The 20403-nt window shown below is 42.2% G+C and overlaps 1 protein-coding gene across 2 annotated transcripts in view; it reads left to right on the top strand.

The window, feature by feature from the left end:
* Positions 1 to 395: 395 nt before the first annotated feature.
* CTDP1 (CTD phosphatase subunit 1) overlaps positions 396 to 20403 on the top strand; it is a 125290-nt gene continuing 105282 nt past the window's right edge. Inside the window, exons 1-3 of one of the 2 annotated variants that reach the window (XM_075417041.1) lie at positions 396 to 835; positions 17338 to 17421; positions 20264 to 20357. In XM_075417041.1, the coding sequence (XP_075273156.1) occupies positions 519 to 835; positions 17338 to 17421; positions 20264 to 20357 (495 nt within the window). In that variant the 5' untranslated portion in view covers positions 396 to 518. Of the gene's footprint in view, positions 836 to 1336; positions 1357 to 17337; positions 17422 to 20263; positions 20358 to 20403 lie in introns of those variants that run through there. The other variant, XM_075417042.1, reaches the window with a different exon arrangement.

The raw sequence follows: 20403 nt of genomic DNA, 5'->3' as shown, positions 1-20403 counted from the left end.
GCGCTGCCAGGCCGCTCCCCGCCAAAACCCGGGCTGCCGGCAAGCCAGCGAAACACCCTCTGGAAATGGCCTCTCGCGCAGCTCCCGGCTCCGGGAGAACCGAGGAGGAACGCGGTGCTCCCGAGGGGGCCGCTCGGCCCCAGGCCCGGCGGCCGCAGGGGGAGAACCACAGCCCCCAGCGTGCAATGCGCGACCCAGAGAAGGGCGGGGCGGGCGGGAGCGCGCGGTGCACGCTGGGGCTGGTAGGCCGGCGCCGCCCGCCGGGAGCAGCAGTTCCCGCGCGCCGGGGCAGGTGAGGGCGCGCGGATCCGGAAGCGGGCCTGGGGCGGGCCGGCTGCGCCTGTGCCTTTAAGCCCGGCCGGACACGGGGTGCCCGGCGCATGCGCAGAGGGGCCGTGACCTCGCTGCCTGTCGGCGCCGCCGGTTACTGTCGGGGAGCCCCCCCCATTCCCCGACGGTAGCTGCGGCGGCGCGGGCGTTGCCATAGCGACACCCCCACACCCTCCCCGGCCGGGACGATGGAGGAGCCGGCGGAGAGGGGCGGCGGGCCTGGCGCGGAGGGGCCGGCGGGGGTGGTGGTCACGGAGCTCCGGGCGCCGGGCCCGCGGCCGCTGCGGCTGCTGGAGTGGAAGGTGTCGGTGGGGGCGGCGGTGCAGATCGGGTCGGTGCTGGCGCTGTGCGCCCCACTGCCGCCCGCCCCGCGCCCCGCCGCCGCCGCCACCCCCGGCGCCAGCACCCGGCCGCAGCGCGCCGGCCCCGAGCGCAAGCTGAAAGCGGAGCGGCCCGGCGTGGTGCGCGAGCTGTGCGCGCGGCCCGGACAGGTTGTCGCGCCCGGGTGAGTGCGGAGCTGGGGGGGGTGGCCTGGGCCGGGGCCTGGCGCGGGGGCCATCCCGCCTGCGCGGCCGGCGCCGCCATCCCCTCCCCTCCTCGCCGGCGCGAGGTGGCGGGAAGGCGGCGCTGCCTCCTTCTCCTCGGCTCTCGGCGGCCGCAGGCGGGGCGGGGGCTGACAGGGCCTCGTCCCGTCCTCCCGGAGCTCGGCGGTTAGCGCGGGGCCGCGTCCCGCATCTGTGTAGCCGCTGGCGGGGAGGGGCCGCTCCTTGGAGTGCTGCGCGGGGCGGCCGGCGGGAAGCGGCCCGGCGCGGAGGGGAGCGATGGTGCTCTAGGCCCTTGCTCCGGAGCGGAGCCCTGCGGAGGGCTGAGGGTCCCCTTGGCGGGTTTCGGCGATATCCGGAAACTCCTCTCACGGCAAAACTACTTGGAAATACTTCTTTTTTTTTTTTTCCTTTTTCCCCAGTTTGGCAGTTCGCTGTTCGGTTGGTGCCAAACTCCGGTAGCGAAGGAATCGTTTCCTACTTGGTAGGAGGAGTTGTAATGGGGGGCAGTGCTGCGGCAGGACGATTTGCAGTTGCTACAGGCCATACGCGTAATGCTGGCAGCCTGAAAGCTTGTAGTGTTGCAGACGTTTTAGTGTTCACAAATATAAACGAGATGGTCTAATTTGAACTTTCAGAAGAGCAAGGGATTCCATGGGTGAGATTTTCCATAGTGTAACAGTGGCTTTGTCTTTGTGAGACTGGATATTGGTCGACTTTTAAGTTCTTAGATGGCTAATGGGTAGATAGGGCCTCTCAGATTTCTAGGTTAAATTGGGCTAATAGCTTGCTGCTCAGGCAGATTTTTTTTCTCAACAGGAAACCATTGAAACACTCTGCTTCCTCTGTTTTATGACAGCAAGTTATTTGCTTTTATTGCAGTTCTCTTGATTTTTGGGTGGGTGCAGCCAGGCCTGAACTCTCCTGATTGAGAATGACTGGTATATGCAAAACATCTGTGTATGGGGGTGTTCTCAAAGGTTCGGGGGAAAAGCAATCCGATTCTTTTTGTGTCAGTCATAAATGTAAGAGGCTACAGAGGAGACACAAGCTGTGTTTTTCTTGCTACAGAGAGTATTACTCTTTCTGAGATAAGACTGTGGCTTTCCTTCTGTGCCACAGCAGCGCTTTACTGTTGCATCTGGTGCAACAGGGCTGATCTTTTAATATCTGATTAGAACAAAGGTACCGTAAATGCTAGGTCAGACTGAAAGCATCTTAAAAATACAGACTAGAACTTTAAAACACTGTGTGTGTGATGAAATTCATCTTCATAGTGCTGAGCGAAAGGCGAGATAAAGTTATCTTGTTTTCATTATGTTAGCTAAGCACTTGGGAGGAAAACAAAAAATATTTTTACATGGTAATTGTAAACAATTTAAAATGTGCTGGGTCTGATGTAGCAGCATTTTAGGTTTAGCTTTGTGCAATGTAAATTTTAGGACTTGAATGCACCAGTCTTTATACAATGCTTGTATTGGAGTTGATTAGTCTTGATTCACTTGATAATAATTAGCAAGTAGTTGCTTTGAGACAATTAGAAAAGAAATACTGTTCTTTATTAGTGTTGTTCTTGGCTTCCTAAAACATTTGTACCTTATACAGCTGAAAGCTAGTTCTTAATATTGATTATTGATTAGACATTATGCTTCTGGAATTCTGACTTCTCCGTGTACGTTCTCTGTTGCATGCTGTAGTGGTATTTACTGGGTGAATGTACAAGAAAAGTTCGAGTAGAGAGGTAGAAGAAGCATGACCTAAGGGTAGTAGAACCGGTCAGCAGTTGGAGATGTAACTGCATTTCTTTGGTCACTTAAAAAGTGGTGGATTTTTTGGTGAGCATTTAATCTCTTGCCTGTGGCTTCCCACTTTGTGGAATGGAAATAATAACATTTCGGTACCTATCAGAAATATTTAAATACACATTAACATTGTGCAGTATTAAAGTACCTTCAGAAAAAGTGGGTTTGGTCTGTTTAGCCCCAAATTCTCTGTAAACCAAAGATAAGTGCAAGTATTTGTCGGGCACTTAAACACTGTAGAAATAATGTTTCTATTCCAAATATTTATCCTTTTCATTAGAACATGAGAACATAAGTTGATTAAACCTTTTTATTGGAGGATAAGTTATGTGACTGGCGAAGTTTTTTTTCTGTGTTGACTTGGTCATCATTACTTCTGAAAATAATGATATCTTTTGGCACAAGCGTCTCCTTAAGAAGATACATTTCTAACGTTTTATTATTTTTCTTTTGTATTAGGCATGAGATAAAATCTTTTGGTATATGAACGTTGCACATACATAGATAGCGCTTAATTTTCTTGTAGTTTGATTACCTGCTTTTTGGCATTGACAGTGCTGTAAACGATCACCCCCTTCATTTGGCACGATCCTGTCTGAATTTCCTGGTGTGCGCTGCACTGGCAGAAATAGTTAAAATGACTGATCTGGCTGGGAGAGGGGGAAGCTTCTTTATTGGTTCTTCAGCAGGATCCATTCCTTGATCCAGTCTGCTGTATTGGCACCCCACATCAGCTGTCACCAGAGGGGAGAGGATGGTGTATGGGGTGTGGGGGTGTGGTGGGTTGACGTGGGCTGGATGCCAGGTGCCCCCCAAGCTGCTCTATCACTCACCTCCTCAGCAGGACAGGGGGGAGAAAATAAGATGGGAAAACTCATGGGTCAAGATAAAAGCAGTTTAATAAAGCAAAAGGCCGCATGTGGAAGCAAAGGAAAACACAAGATTTATTCTCTGCTTCCCATCAGCAGGTGATGTCTGGCCGTTTCCCGGGAAGCAGGGCTTCAGTATGTGTAGCGATTGCTTCAGAAGACAAACATTGTAAAAATGAATGCCCCCCCTTCCTTCTCCTTTTTCTCTTAGCTGTTATTGCTGAGCAGATGTTGTATGGTATGGAATATACCCTTGGTCAGTTTTGGGTCAGCTGTCCTGACTCTGTCCCCTCCCAAAATCCTGCCCACCCCTGGCCTGCTGGGGAGGGGGAAAAGTTGGAGAGACAGCCTTGACGCTGTTGGAGCACTACTCAGCTGTAGCCAAGACATCGGTGTGTTATCAACACCTTACTAGCTACCGATACAAAGCACATCACTATGAGGGCTGCTATAGGGAAAATTAACTGCATCTCAGCCGGACTCAATACAGGGCGACAGCCCGAGGCAGGCAGGAGGTGGCTTTTGCTGGGGCTAGAAGATGTAGGCTTGCATTAAATGTCAGATGAGGACTTGAGGGGGGAAGGTGTTTGACCTGCTAGGACTGTAAATAGCAGGGATGACAACAAGCAGTTAATTAAAGGTCTTTCGTGTTAATAAAGCATAGTTTCTATGGGTGTCAGGAGCAACAAATAAAGTGTCAAAAACTGCTGCACTGCTCTGTGTATTATTAATGCCAGTTACCCATCAAGGTTAATCATGTTGAAGCTGCTACTGGTATGTCAGGATTCTGGGCTGGGTCAGTATTTTGTTTTATGTGAATATTTACATAAGCATTTCTAGTATGAAACAATTGTCCCCTTTCAGGCCCTACGGATGAGGTAGACTACTGGAAGTGTCGTTTGGCTGACTTTAGTAGAGTCTTCAAAAAGGTTAATTACCTGTACATTTAAGCTACTTATCTTTGTGTCTTACTACATAGGTAAATGTAATAGGTAATAGCTAAAACTTACATTGTTCTACAGACTGTAAAGTCTGAGCATTGTAATAAAAATCTGGTGTGAACCTGTCTGGATTCTAGTGAAGCAAAACTCGTGTTTTCTCTTTTAGAGAAGATAGCCGGAAAGAGGTTGGAATTTGTTCTTTAAAACCGTAGTTTTTTACGTGTTGTTATTTGGGGTTTTTTTTGTATGGAAATCTTGGTTATATATTAAGAAAAAAAAAAAAGTATCTTCCTTTGGTTTTCTAAGGTCACAGAGCCTAAGGATGTAGTTTACCACCAAAGATGAGGACACTTAACCCTGGACCCCAGTACCTTTCATTTTACGGTCTTCAAGGGGCATAAAATGCTGATGAATTACACTTTATTTTGATGACACTTGTAATAAACTACAGGAAAAACAACTTGCTGTTTCAGTTAGACACAAATGTTTTCATAATATCCCATCAAATATTTAATGAGCTTATTAGTCTACACAAAAAACTTATTGCCAAACACTGAGGATTGTTAAATAATGCTTAACAATCCCAGCTCTCAATCTCTCATCTACTTCCTTTTTACCCTTGGATTCATTTAATTAATGTTTTTATAGTAAGTTTCATTATGCATCTCTCCAACCTGTTTCCTATGGGGTTTGGGTTTTTTTTTTTCCTTCCCATCCTATACTGTCATACTAAGGAAGCCTGCTTTTTAATGCATCTGTCTTGTGTTTGGTTGAATTTGGTGTTGAAAGAGATCCAAGTTCTAAATGAGGGCTTTCGATCCTGCATTGCCTTCTTTTCTCCTCTGCCTAGTTCTCTGGGACCTAACAAGCTGGGAGTTCACACCAGAGCTAATAGTGCTGAATGGTAGAGTACAAAGTCTCTTTCCTTTACGTGACTGACTGTTTTCACAAAACTTGTAGGAACTTTCTGATCTTAGAGAATCGAGCTGTTTGGTTGGCAGCAGGCATCAGGCTCAGGGGTTACCAGTAGTGTGGTTTAGCAGCCTTGTGTCTGCAGTTCTTTGCGGTGCGTCTTCCTTAGGCTGTGTTTCTGTGATTGCTTCAGGCTAGTATGAGAGTTGGCTGGAAGGGCTGGTCACACTGCTGTGTGCCTTCAGCTTGCATTGAGGTGGATGTTGGAAATCGTGTAGCTAAAGATGGCTTGGTCTCTTTTTTTTTTTTTCTTCTTTCCATCCTTCCCACCGAACCTCCTGTGAAACGGTCCAAACTGATCAGTTCCCTCATTTTGCTCAGTTGCTGCAGCAGGATTGTAGTGTGGGGAAAGGGAGAGCAATTTATCCTTTCAGGAGTAGCCTGTATTTAGGTCAAATCAAAGTGGTGGTGTAAATGCCAGTAGAGTCGTTAGGGGGATAAATGACATGTTGACAGCAGGGAAATAACATTACTGAGGTTGAATATGTCCCATAAGGCATTTAGTATGACAGTCTTTAGTAGCACATTACTTTTATCCTTACAAGGTTTCTCCCAAACCACAGGATTTTCTGCTCTTGGAGTTCTTTCTACAAGTTTCTTCTCTTGAGATCAAGGACTTTGCCGCTGTATGTGAGCGTGTGCAGAATCCCATGGGTCAGCAGACAAAGTGAAACACCTTATGGAACTTTTTAGGCATTCCGTTGTAGATCTACAAGCTAGTTATAGTTCTCTTTAAAAAGTATGTATGTTTGTGGATGTCTGTGCTAGAAGTCCATTTTGCTTTTACCCAAATTGTAATGGATTTTTATTTAATTGCTGTCAAGTTTCTTTACTGCATTTTTGAGCTTTACTTCAATACTAGAGTTGTTCAGAAAACCGTGGTCTTTTTCAAAGGCAAACATGTATTTTATTTCTTCTCTGAAACTGCTGCATGGTTTTCCTTCATTGTAAAACAAATTGTCTTCTGAAGAGAAAATGTAGGGACAAAAATTCTGACTGGAGGACTAGAATGAGACCTTTAATTTTTGTGCTGCGCAGTACCTACCCTTTGAAGTGGAAGGGATTGGAAAAGTTTGAGGAAGGAAGAGAGAGACGAGACTTCTGCTTTGAAGTGTCTTAAAATTTCTATCTTGACCTGAGAGGTTTTTTTCCTTTGAGAAGTCTTAGTAGTACAACTTGTGTGCCTGCCTGGACCTCTCTGATTTGATGACTGCACTTTTGATGTTAACTGAAGGGCTGGCTCTAGCAGGGATCCCAGCCGATGGGATTTTCAAAGTCAGTCTCACCCAGTGGAAAACTCCCCTTGAGTGATTTGATAACCCAACACTTGAAATCACTAAATAAAAATGAATATGGGGTGATGGTACTGGAAATTCTTAAGTGTTAGCAAAAGTATGTAAAAATATTTCTGGTTGGAACTTTCTAGCCTGAAGGTTCAGTAAAGAGCTGATACATGAATATCTGTTTTGTATATTAGAAATATTAAAGGTTAATGTAAAGTCTTCTAGTACATGTGGATAATTGAATCTGCAGCAGTTGCCTTTTAAAGTGTATAGGGAAGCATAAAATGACTTCCTGGAAAGCGGGTGGTATTGCATTACAGGTTACAGTTCAAGGGTATTGATTATACATTTTGTCTAGGTTTTGTTTTGCTGGCCCTAGACCTATGGAATTGGAATTTTCACCCTTGGGCTGTAGGGGAAGCTTAGATGCTGTCACTAGCAGGGGAGACTTACCAGTCTTCAGAAGAGCTTGGAAGATGGAAAGGTTCTCCCTTCTTTGGTGTGGAGAAGAAAGTGCTGCCATATGTAATGTGTACTGTGAAACTGAGATGGGAGTTTCTCAGCATGTTTTGTAGGCTGTTACAACAGTGCTCAATAACCATGTGTTTTCCTTCAGAATCTGTATTCCTACTTCTAATGAAGAAGTGCTGCTTGTCCGAAACGATGAACCGTTGTTTCCTGTCAGTAGAAACTACTGCTGTTGGCCTCAGACTAGCCTGTTGATGAAAAGGAATTAGCCAGAGTGAAAGGCATATCTGTATCTTTTCTGATGTTTTCTGAAACACTGGTGCTGTTGGGGGGGGAATATGAAAGCCTCTTCTCAAAAGAAAGAGCAGAAGTTTTGTGCTCTTTCCAGTGTGATGGGAAGGGAATTTTTCTTTATTGTCAGGTGGGACTTACATGAGTTAGATTTAGTGTAACTGGGCTTATACTGGATGATTTGTACAAGATATCATTCGTCAGGACCATCTAGATCCAGAGGAACTATTTTGCTGTGTGTGTTACTGTGTAAAAGGTGGCAGTATACCATGTAGACTTCTTACAAACACATCAGTTTTTTATGGTATGTCCTTTTTTAAGGAAAGGATGGAATATTGCCAGATCACTATGTCACTAATAATATTTTTTTAAAAAAAATTGCCTTTCTATAAATGTTTTGAGAAAAACTGTAAAGTAAGGCAATGATTTAGACATCTAGAGTAGAACTGAATAAAGCCCATTCAGTTGCATTGTAGTGCTTCCTAGTTTAAAAATTGCTTCTAAAACTTTGCAGCGTTTAGCTGACGCATAAGGCAAAAGGTCTTGGTCCAGGCTAAGTGGAGTGAACTTCATGATTCCCGGTTTACAGGAGAGGAGGTGAGTGAGCAGTTCTAGCCAAGGCAGGCACTGCTAAACAACAAGGGAGCTTGATTAACTTCCCATGTATCTTTACACCTATTCACCCTACTTCCCCTTTATAAGCTGAGCAGCTTTCTTAACTGTTGCGCTCTGCTTTCAGAGTGTGTGTGTCAGGATTCTGGGCTCACGTGATGCTGTTGGGTGTGCCGACAGCATGCGAGGTCACGGGGCCATTGCCAAATGTGGAGCTGCTGCTCCTTGGTTTGAGTGCTGCTGCGTAACTCATGACCATCTTGTTCACAGTTTCTTTTAAGGGTGTCATGAGTTATTACATTTTCCTATAGAAGTGTGTTCATTTGGCTTAACAGCAAGTCCCAGAGCAAAACATATGCAGGAGCAGTGTCAAGATAAGTTTGCCACAATATCCAAAAAGCGAAACAAGAGGAGGAAGCTTTTAGACTTGAGGACTCTGCATCCTGCAGTAAGCCTCTTCCCATCCTATTCGTTGTTTGGAAGTAACAGACAAAGGGACTGTGATTGTTTAAGTGTCTTGTTCTCATGGAGAATGTGATGAAAGGTTTGAGGAAGGTGTAATGTTCTCTGTTAACAGATGCAGCTGAGTCAAAGGGGGAGAGATCACAGGATCCCCCCAGATTTCTTGTGAGCAGGAAGAAGCAAAAACCACACATACAGCTCTGCTGCCAGTTGTGTGTGTGTCAAACTGTCCCTTTCTCAGTCACCTTTCTCTCCTTTGGTGTCCAGGCTGGTTTGGTGTTCATCTGTAGCTGTTTCTCTAGATGTGGGCCTGCAGGTGCGGAAGGCAAACCAGATCTGTTCAGGTAATCACAGTTGGTCTTGGCTGGGGGTAGGAGGAACGCAGTGGTAAGCTGGTCTGAGATAAGGGGAAACGATGTGCCTTTACCTGGAGGAGAGGTGGGGGAGTTGAGAAGGTATACTCCTGGAAAGAACAAAAAGGGATCAGAGATGGGATTGGCCCCAGGCTGTTGTCACCTGGCTTTGCAGCGGTTCAGCTGTGGCTACAGTTCTTTAGTAACTGACATGAAAGTTGAGGTGTGGTTTGAGAAAACTGCAGTTTTAGGTTAATTGTTGTTCTGTTAATTAGAAGGATGTACAGTCACCGCTCTGGTACTTCAGTTTTTTGGATAAATGCAAATTAGGTTGGCAGTGTTCATCATATACATGCGTATATATTTGCAATGTATAGATTTGGATTTTTGATCCTGTTATCAGATGGGTGTTACTGAACCCATGAACTCGTCTTGAAGTGCATGTGCTGAAAAGCTATACTTCGTCATTTAGAAAATGAATCCTGGGATAATGTGAGGTTTGGGGGGCAGGGGAAAAATCCTTTGAAATCTGCAAGTAGATTTTCTTAGGAGCTCTACCATGCCTCCATGCCTCATTCCTCCCTTGCCAGCTTTTTTTGTGCATGAAGGAGTTTCCTTTTTTTTTTTTTTTTCAAGCCCATATCACTTATTGCTTTTGCCCTTATACAAGCAGGTGCTCATGGCAGTGGACTCATGAAATGCCAAAAGAGGGGAAATTATAAAAAATGAAACACCTTCTTTAGTGTAACAGTGAAAATCTTGGGTATTCATATTAAAACCACAGGTATAGTTCACTCTTTTTAAATTTGGACACATTCCTAAAGCTACTATGTTAACTATTTCAGGACATCCTTTATACCCTGCATAATTCTCACTTTGCTAAGCGTGTTACGTGGCAGAAGGAAGTTGGCTGTAATATGCGTTGTGTTTCCAGCTGTAACTGGCATTAATTAGACTATTGCAGTGATGTTTGTAGAATTTGCAACTACCTCTTGGAATGCTGTCAGCAGTTTGAAGTCCCATGGGGCTTTTCCAATAATATTTCTATAGTTTGTGTGAAGTTCTGATGTTAAGTGTAGTCAAGGAATCAAAGAGGACGCATTCACTTTATTTGACTGTTACTGCTTCAAGTGATAGTCAGCTCTTCAGTTAAGAAACTGTAACCTGTGTGTGAACACAAAAGTAATTTTCCAGTCTTTCTGGCCCAGTGCTGTTAGATGCAGTTACTCAACTCTCAACTGGAGTTGTACTGCAAGTATTTGGAAAGTTCTGTGTGACCACTAACACTGCAGTTGGAGAGAGGTGGCGATAGAAACACAAATGCCCAAAACAGTAATGGCAACAGTTGACAATAACGGTGGGGGGTGGACTGCAGAACCAACAGCCGCTTCAGTGAGTTACTGAGACATAATAGACTATTTTCTTCTGTTATTGTTAGAAGTACCACTTAATGTTAAAGAAACAAGTCAGAAAGACGTAAGCTCTGGACCGTGTACTTTTGAATTCATTCTGTATGAACTTCATTGTTTTGCGGGGGCTTTATATAAAACTATGGAGAACTGTATTCTTACCTTTACCTTTTTTTAAAAAAAGTAGTTTTGAATTCTCCCAAATCATAAGATTTTAGTTGAAAATGTTAGAAATAAAGTAAAAAGCCATTCTGAATAATTGTTGAAAGACTTACTAAATTTTATGTAAAGGGAACCGCAAACTTTGGCTTTTTTGGTACCTTTTAATTGTACATGCTTAACTTTCAACAGTGGCTTTTTAAACATGTAAGAAGCTGTCTATACATGTGTGTGCATGGAAGGTGGGAGAGAGTTACCTCCTTCCTTGTAATGCCAAACTCTTCTCCAGAAATCAATGGAAATCCTACTAAGAGTTGCAAATCATGCAAAACAAGTAGAATTAGTTCAGGCTTAAGATGTCTTTTGGTTTATAAATAAAATCCAGAAACTCTGGGCCTAAATTTCTCTTGGCATTCATGACCTACGTAGTGCTGTTGACAGTATCTAGACCTGAACAGAGAACTTGCCTGAAATGTAGAAGAAAAATTACTTTACAGCTTTTCTGTTTTAAAATGTTTTGAAGTTCACACACAGTTTAGTTCTTAATTGTGAATAGTTTGTGCTTAACAGAAAAAACACCTCAATACCCATGATTTCCCCATTAGCCTTGAAGAGTTGAGATGATGCCCTGAAGTGTGGACTATGCTTTCTATGAGCTACTGCTCGCAGCAGTTGTTATTATATAGTTGTTGTAGTACAAATGTGCTTGTACCCTGATGTCTGCATCATGCTAGGATAGGGCTTGGGGTTTTGGCTTTTTTGTTCATGGTCTTTTTTTGTTTTATCAAACTGGCTCACTTGGTTGGGTGAGGCCTTTAGAGCTCACACATATTTGAAATACAGCCTTCTCTGCTTGTTTGTCCTTGAGTGTAGGTCGAGTGGCTTCTGTAGAGAACTGATGAGACACTTTTCTGGCAACATCTGGAAGAGGGTACAGGCCATGGTTTGCCAATAGCGGCAAGGGCTGTGTGTACTTGTCATCCTTGGTATTTTTAATCAACTATTCAAGGATTCTCTCTGCTTCACAGATATTGATGATGGTTAGATAAATAAATAAATCCAGTAGTTAAATATCTAAGGAATTACTTTTTCATCGTGACTTCAAGGTAAATAAAGCTTTGGAAAATCCTTGCTACAAAAGTGGAGGCCTGTGGTTTGATGTACATTGGGCTTGAGGACTCTTTGTAGTGGTTGAGTCCTGCAGCCACAGACCACAAAATCTTGTTCTGGTATAAGCTACCAAAAATGTCAGTGTTTCACAAATTTGAGTGAATTAAGCTGTAGAAGCAGACTTTGAGTTGAATCAGACTTCATCCGTTTGCCCTACTAGTCTTACAACAGTGAAAACATTTTTGTTCTAGATCAGTTGGTTGATTCAGTAATAGTTGTTACTAATAATCATTGATCTGAGATGTGTTAATTTGCTATTTTTTCCCCTTGACAATTTGTCAATAACACCTTCTTGAGCATGCTGCAAAATTGGGGTGGGGGTGAGGGGTGGCTGCTGTTTACCTGTACACTGGAGTCTCATTCTGCTGTATTAGTATGGTTTTACGTTGTCCTGGTTTCGGCTGGGATAAGGTTATTTTTTTTCTGGTAGCTGGTATAATGCTGTGTTTTGGAGTTGGGACGAAAATAATGTTGATAACATACTGATGTTTTCAGTTGTTGCTGGGCAGGCAAGGACTGTTCAGCTCCTCATGCTGGCCTGGCCTGCGGTTGCGTGGGAAGCTGGGAGGGGACACAGCCAGGACAGCTGACCCGAACTGGCCAAAGGGGTGTTACATGCCGTATAATGTCATTCTCAGTGTATGAGCTGGGGGAGTTGGCTGGGGGCAGAAATTGCTGCTTGGGAACAGGGTCTGTTCAGTTCATTGGGTGGTGAGCAATTGCATTTGTGCATCACTTGTTTTACATATATATTACTATTATATCTTCCCTTGCTTTCCTATTAAACTGTCTTTGTCTCAACCCATGAGTTTCTACTTTTATTCCTTGTCTGCATCCCTCAGGGGTAGGGGAGTGAGTGAGTGGCTGCATGGTGCTTATTTGCTGGCTGGGGTTAAACAATTACATACATCTTCTGATGCTAATTGCAAGGGCATATAGCATCGGATTGAGGATAGCAGCTCGTATCACTTAAGTGATCATAGTGACAACTTGGATTATGTGACTCTTGTGGTATTTGATGTCTTTCTTTATCCCAAACTTATCTGAGAAAAATCCAGTAATCTCTTGGCTTTTGATAGGTACCAGTGAAATACAAGCGAGTGCAGGGCAGTAGCTTTATCTTGTAACTCGTCTCTTTTCCCATTCACATATTTGGGAAATTACACTGTTTTCTATGCCAGTGCATGGTTCCTTGAAACAAACTTTAATTAATAATACTTGCATCTCCATGCCACGGAGATGTTCAAGCTAGTCTTGAACAGGTAGGTCAGATAAATGCTACAAAGAGGCCTGGTTACTGTGGGGAGAAAATGTGAGTTGTTGAAACTGCCTCTGTCCTCCCCCAGTCAGTCCTGTTCGTACAAACATTTGCACCATTGATCTTCTTCTGTCTGTTGCCCTGCTAGACTCCCCCATCAGCTGCTTTGACTCTCTAAAGTCGGCAGCAAACCTGGCTAGGGCTGGTCCGTTCTTCTACCTCCCACGGTGCTGACATAGTCCTTTCTGACAGTGCCAAGGGAGGGGGTGGGCTTTCAGAGGAGATGTGAGAGTAGGGGGTGGGGGGGGGAGTGAGGAATTACCTTGCTTTGGCAGCAAGCCACTAGAGCAGTTGCCTCTGGAAGTGGAGCCAAGCTGTAATAGAAAGCCATGGCTAATGTACACTGAAGTTTGGCTAGTTCTCAATAACTCAGATAACTTATCTGTTACCCTGTTAGGCTGAGTACCCATAAGGTACAGGTCTTTGTGGTTTTCTTCAGTAAAACTGTGCCATGGCTGTTGTATTCACGCTTGCAGCTGGCCAAGCCCCCCAGCCGCAGATAGGTGTTCCCCTGTGTGATGAGCTAGCTCAAGAAGTTCCTGCTCCTGTCCTCCTGTAATTCCTGCGCCTGCTGGTATCATTCTTTTCTGCTGGAAGTGGTAGATCATTCTGGAAAGCCAGATTTAAGAAATAATAAAACCTTTAGGGGATTGCTTTTTTTGCAGTGGGCTCACTTCAGTCATCCAGTTGACTGGTTGCTACAACTGAGGAGTAGCAGATTGTAGCATAGATGCAAGAACTTTACATGCTGGCTTTCCCGCTGTAATTAATCTACTGGGAAGCACAGCCATGGTGGTGCTTGATACAGAGTGCTGGCGTTTGGAGTTAGCAGTAATGACGAGGCCTTAGAATTAGCAAAGGCATTGACTTCCTCTGTTAATAAAAGCAAAATGCTCATATTGGATTTCGTGAAAGCTTTCCTTTTTTTTTCTTTCCCATGCTGCTGATTGAAAACAGATATTGTGAAAAGACTTGTTTTAGAAACAGGCAAAATGTAAGAGTGGAAGTGTTTGGAGAGCAGTGACGGTCTTACGATCATCTGCATTCTCAGGCCGTTAGTAAATGTCTGTCCCTATCCATGATCACCGCAACAAAAATAAAATGTTGCTGTAATGGCACACCTAGTGTCTCTGTTCCTTATTTACAAGCACATCTGGAAAGAATGTGAATAAGGTCCTAGAGTGAGTTTCCTTATTTACTTGTTGAAGTTTCACTTAAATCCCATTGTATTTTGTTACTTAAAAGAAACCTTGCGAGCAGTTTGCAGTCCTGTTGCAGTCCTTTGGCTATCAAGGTGGGTATTGGAATGATCTAACCCCTCCACAGCTGCCCCCAAAAAACATGTGCCTTTCACAGCCCAGTGTCTCTTCCCCAGTGCCTGGCTCACTTGCACAGTTGTGACAGTTTGTAAAACTGGAAAAAGTTTTTGCATTTTTCGTGGCAGTTTTCCTTGGAATGTTAGTGTTGAAGAAGCTGATGAGCTCTGCTTATAGCCACGTGGGTCCTGGAGAAGTTTGGGGAGACAGAGGAAGTTGCCGTTAATGCTGCCAGCAGCAGAATGTATTGTAATTCTTCGGATTTGAGGGAGGGGATTTATTTTTCTTTCCAGAAATGGAGTAGGGAGTGGCTCTGTTCTTTAAGCAGACTTCGCTCATGACCCAGAGAAGAGAACAAGCAGAAACCTGAACCCCTATTTGGTGTATGCAGCAATTTAAAAATAGACATGCACACTTCGATTCAGCTCACTCTTGTCTGATAATTGCCTTGAATCTTGGAAATTTTTAAAGTCCCAGTAGAAGGAGTGTTTCTAGTTCTGAAATTCTCAAAAGTCATTTTACTTAAGTTCTGTGCTTGTTCTTCCACTATATATTCCTTTTTAGTAATTAAAGTATATGTGCTAAATTTAAATTAGTAAAATGCTTAAGCCTTAGTAGAGTTGAGGCCTTCTTTCTGCGGCGTTAAGTAGTATATGGGTTGCTTGGGTTTTTCGTCTGGGAGAAGTCTGCTTAAGATCCTGACAGTTGTACTTGGTTGTATGGTGCTTGGAACTTCCCTGGTGCTCTGGAGTTCCTACTCTGTCCTTTGGGTCAGACATTAGCACGGAGAATGGTATGACAGGGCTTGGTATCATGTACTCTTTATCTCCAGCAGGTGTTGTAAAATTAGGTCTTCTGGTCGTATTTAAAGATGCAGGGGCAGAACTGGTATTTAGTGGTGCTGTTTGGTGTGTGACAAGGTACAGAAGTGCTATTTAGGAACAATTTTGATAAATAATTTAGAACTCCAATTTTCTTCTAAAAATCTCTCCTTTGTTAAAATCAAAAGGACAAGATGATGTGTACCTATACACAAACACACTCTTGCGTGTCCTAATTTGAATCTTACCTCAACCCAGGGGTATACCAGCCCCTCCTGTCCCATTCCTGGAGTGTGATGTTGCCTCGGATGCCAAGTAGGGAATGCCTGAAGGTATTTTGGCTTCGAAGATGACATCAAAAGCCTTTTTTACTGAACTATTGAAAACCAGTTAAATTGGGGTAAAAACTTGGTCATTGTGAAATGTTATGCACATTTCTGTAGCTTGTAAAACAGGTTGTTTTGGTCTCTTAGGTGTCTGTAGAATTTCAAGTTCCTACACTGAACACAGGTGAAAGATGAGCAATTTTGATGTGGTCCTTAGTGTGAGTTGGTAGCCTAAGAAGAAGGAACTTGGTGATGAATCAGGGTAAAAGACGGTAAGACAGACATACTGTCAAGGGGGGGGGAGGGGGGAGCAGAAGAGATAAATGAACAGGGGCATGAGAGGAGAACTAAATAATCTATCAATGAATTACCAATAGTGAAGGACCACAAAAATAGCTTGTCTCTTGTGCAGTTCTTGCACAAAACCAAGAACGGTTGTTTGTAATTTGTGTTCTGTGAAATACTTAGTGTTTAGAAAAGGAGATCTAAAATCCTTACGCAGGAAGAGGTGTCATTTCCAAGCAGATTACGATCTGCACTTCTGTAAATGGGAGTACCGGTAGTATGATGGCTTGTGAAGACTTTTCCTTAAATAAAGCTCACCTAAACCTAGCTTTCACTCTCAAAGAGGAAAAAAATCCTCCATATGAGCATCAACTGCAGTTTTGTTTGTAGAGTCATCGATCTTCTGGTCATTAGAGAAATGAGTGACACACTGGAAGTAAGCAGTTGCAGGCATCATTTGGAAAGTGGATTTCCTCTTGGAATTCCCCAATGCTCAGTAGTCAAATATATGAATGAGAGATTTGAGCATGTGAAACGCTTTTTCTGCTGGTGCTGTGTGCTTATTGCAAGGCAAATTTGAAGCTGAAGAGAAAACACTACAATCAACTTACGAAAGAGCTTGGATTTGTGTATCTTCTAGCTGCTTGACTCTCTAATATTTTAGAAAAATAAGATAGGTGCTGCAGCTCATGGTCACAAAGTTGAGGAAATTGGGTAGTGGCTGAACTGTATCTACTTTAATATTAGAGTTTAAAAAAAAAAAACAACTGAAAGAGCAATTCCAACTGTATTGAGGAAAATGGGAGAAGTCTCTTGTAATGAGTAATTGAGAGAAAATAAATTCTTCAGGTAGTTAAATAGTAAAGTAAATAAATTATATTAATAAATAAATAAATTATTCAAGTAATTGAGAGAGAAAAAGAAATTATGGTATTTTCTCAAAATTCAGGGTCTTGAACTGAGTTTGAACAAAGGAGTACTTTAGTTGTATCATTCCACTGAAAAACAGACTTCGTATTCTAAGCAGTTTGGAATAGTAAGTGTCACTCTTCTCTGCATCTAATATCTGGTTTGTTTTAGCCATTGTTTGGAAGAACGAATGAAGTACCCCTTTGCATGTCTTTATTTTAAAATATGACAATCTAAGTCTTAAGGATCAAAAATGACAATGTTTTTGTGAGAAGACTAAAGCAAAGTATATTTCTGGTATGACACAAGAAAATAATAAACTGAAATGAAATTGGTACAGTACTAAAGCTTCTGTATTGATTTTCATTACTGTGTAGCTCAGTGGCATATTAATGGGGAGTTGTATCTAGTGGAATGTAAAGTGTTTCTGGATCAACAGTGCTTGTTTTGTTAATACACTGAACTTCTTTTCTAAACTAAAGTTAGAAACTGACATTAACATATGACTTTTGAAAGTGTGAAAATGAATAATTTGAGTACTTGGTTGGTGTCTTTTCCCCCATTATTGGGGCCACCATCTCCAGGTGCTGGCACTCAAATCAACCAGAAATTATTCTTTGAGCTCTTTCAATGTGCAGTCATTAATGTAAGTGTCTGAAGTCATCCTGCAATAAATGGAATGACTACATTTTTTTTCAGGGGTGTCTTGGTGAGACTGGAAGGATGCAGCCATCCTGTTGTTATGAAAGGCTTATGTGCAGAATGTGGCCAGGACTTGACTCAGTAAGTATTCTCAGCTCTTTTTTTCCAGCTTCTCGTTGCTTGTGATTAGGGATCATGAAATTGTTGCTTAAAGCTGAGTCGTCTTAATGCATTAATTCTTGATCACATTGTTAATAGCGTAATCATTTAATAAAGTAGGTTTCTTTACTGAGAAATTGCTGCTTGTAGGCAGGAATTGGTGTTCCTGGTGGATAAACCAACACATGAAGAGGAAATAAGAAAGATCTGTGCCCCTGTTCAAAGTGTCTTAATTTGCTTTTGCTATTTACATAAAGCACTTGTTTTGTCACCCTGAAATTTTCAAATATGTGCCCACTTTCTCCTTATATGTCACTGTAGTCACAGATATGTTGATTAGAACTGTATTTCCTTTGAGCCATGACAGGGATTCATAACTAGGAATATGGGTGAATAAGATGCCACGTGGGTACTGGAGTTACAGTTATAAATTTATGACTTAGTAGCTGTGCACACTCCCTTTCTATGTAGATAAATGTAGGGTAGCTTACTACTTTAGGTAGAAAACACAAAGAGCGTGCATGCAGACATAAATTCTCATCACAGTGTATCCTACTTCTACTTTTTATGTACTCATAACTGAGGTTGAGAGTTGTAAGGTGTGTCAACAGTGACTTAATAAGCCCGAGAATGTTATCTGTGGAGGTGTAAATAGCTGTGAGGTAATAATTAGTCTCATTCATGTGACCTTGAGTCATTTGAACTGTGTCTGAATGGGAGCTAGCTTGTCTCCGGTCTCTTCAACTTCAGGCTTCCGAACTGTTTTCAATCTTTCTGTGAAATATTCTGCCATGGAGTAAAAGGAATTTAAGCCTTAGGTCAAAAAGAAAGCAAATTCAAACGATGACTGTATTTCTCTTTTGCTCTATTTAATTGCTAATACAGTTGGTAAAGAGACTATTTCTTATGCATATCAAGTTACTAATTCAACAGCCGTTTTCCAAAACGGACTGTATAGTAGCTTGGATTTTAAAAATGAATGTTGCATGCTCATTTCACTTGGAAGGAGCTACTTTGGTTTCATTTTAATTCGTAGCTCGTTAGTAAGAATTATTGTGTGAGCATTATGCCATAAACCAGCACAAGTGGACTGAGTATTGAAAATGTTATGCAATATGTAGCCCAGTTAGTGGCTGGATATAACTTTTCATGAAAAGTTGCCTGTTAATCTTTTGTAAACAAGTATTATATGGCAAAAAAACATGCCTAACAATAAGTTAGAATAATAGCGAAGAGGGCTTTGCCTGCCCTGAATGAATACTTGATTTGAGGTTTGAATGCAGTCACATCTAAATATTGCTGTACTGCTATTATGTCATTAACAATCTTGATAAATTCAGGGTATGCATTGAATTCAGTTTTCTCCTCCATATAATGTCTTCATTTGATACAAAATGGCTTATACATTAGGAAGAATATGGTGGGTCATCTGAGCCTACGTCAGATAGAGATTCAAAAGCATCAGTGCTTTTCTTGCATGAAGAAAAGTGAGTACAGCCAGTTCACTGCCGCCTTGTTGGGTGTGAGTCAGTAGTGCATCCTTTCTGTTAAACGATTCTTATGCTCATTCAACAAATGGTCTGAAAACAGTTCATCCTTTTTAAAGGCTCATTTAAAATACCATTCAGTGTTATATATAAGAGCTGTTCTGAACTCTGAAACGAAGGATGCAAGATGCTAAAATGTGCATGTAAACTTTGGAGCAAATTAAATAATCTTTCATTTCTGGGTATCAGTGCTTCCAACCACTATGGTACAGTAAAAGTGTACCTGTCTGAGATTGTGTCTGCCTCAGTGCAGCTCAGTAACATCTTTTTCCTCAGGAATTTGCTTGTCACAAAGTGAACACTGGGTGAAGTCTAACTCTGGCTGTAGATCTGATACCAAGTTTTGTCCTTGGTAGGACAGGTACTTAGGAGAATTATAAGATGTGCGTGTGTCACACGGGACAAATTTGTATGGTAAAATTTTCAATGTTGCGGAACCATAAATAATGTCTTTAAAATTACATATCAGAATTCCCAATGAAATGATCTGTGTAAGCTGGAAGTTAGTGATGCTCATGCGATATGGGGTTACTTGGTCAGTTTTCAAGGAATTTCATACTTGTGTGTGAACACACACTCTTGTGTATATATATATGAGGCTGATATGTATCCTGTATGTATTAATATTTATCTGCATATATGTACATCTATATATCATAGATATGTATACGAGTAAGACTGTATATGTGTATAATAGACACAGAAATAAAGTAAATACAGGCACACACATGTAGTACCTCATTCTGTTTGTGCCAAAGGGAAAAGCTTGTGTGGAGATTTTTTGATGCTTTTCTTGAAGCAGCTGTCACGTGTAAGTCACTCTATGTGCAAAGAGTAACTGCCTATCTCTTCCGTAATTTATTTTGTAGATGAGTGGAATCTTAGTAGATGAGTGCATGTTGAGTGATTGCAAAAAAAGGAAAGGGATAGTTTTAAATTTGAATGGTTTGTTAGTTATGATTTGTTCATAACTTTTCTTATGCCAATCAAAACATAAATGTGTTTCATCTTAGTGTCATCTTTTATGAAATAATTATATGGAAGCAGAACTAATTATAGCGGCTTTTCACAAGGCTTTTATGGTGAGCTGCTTTGATCTCTATCCATTTTGTGCAGTCACTTGCATTGACAAGATTTGAAAGAGTGTGGTAGTCAAAATAGTTCTTTTCAGTCACTTTTTTTTGGTGGTGAGTAGTTTGATACTTCAGATTTTAGTGTGTTCAACTTTTCACAAAACTGTTGCTCTCTTTTAATGCTGCCTTTCCCTGCCTGATTAGGATACGGAGCAAGAATGGAAAGCAGAATGTGCCATTATCCACAGCAACTGTCTCTATGGTTCACAGTGTGCCAGAACTGAAAGTTAGCTCTGAGGTAAGTTAACCATCATGCTTTCTTTATTCATACCTTTCACTGTAGC

Source organism: Opisthocomus hoazin, chromosome 3 (genome assembly GCF_030867145.1).
Source record: "Opisthocomus hoazin isolate bOpiHoa1 chromosome 3, bOpiHoa1.hap1, whole genome shotgun sequence".
NCBI lineage: Eukaryota > Metazoa > Chordata > Aves > Opisthocomiformes > Opisthocomidae > Opisthocomus > Opisthocomus hoazin.
Note: the sequence above shows the minus strand (reverse complement) of the source record. Positions and strands in the feature narration are given on the sequence as shown.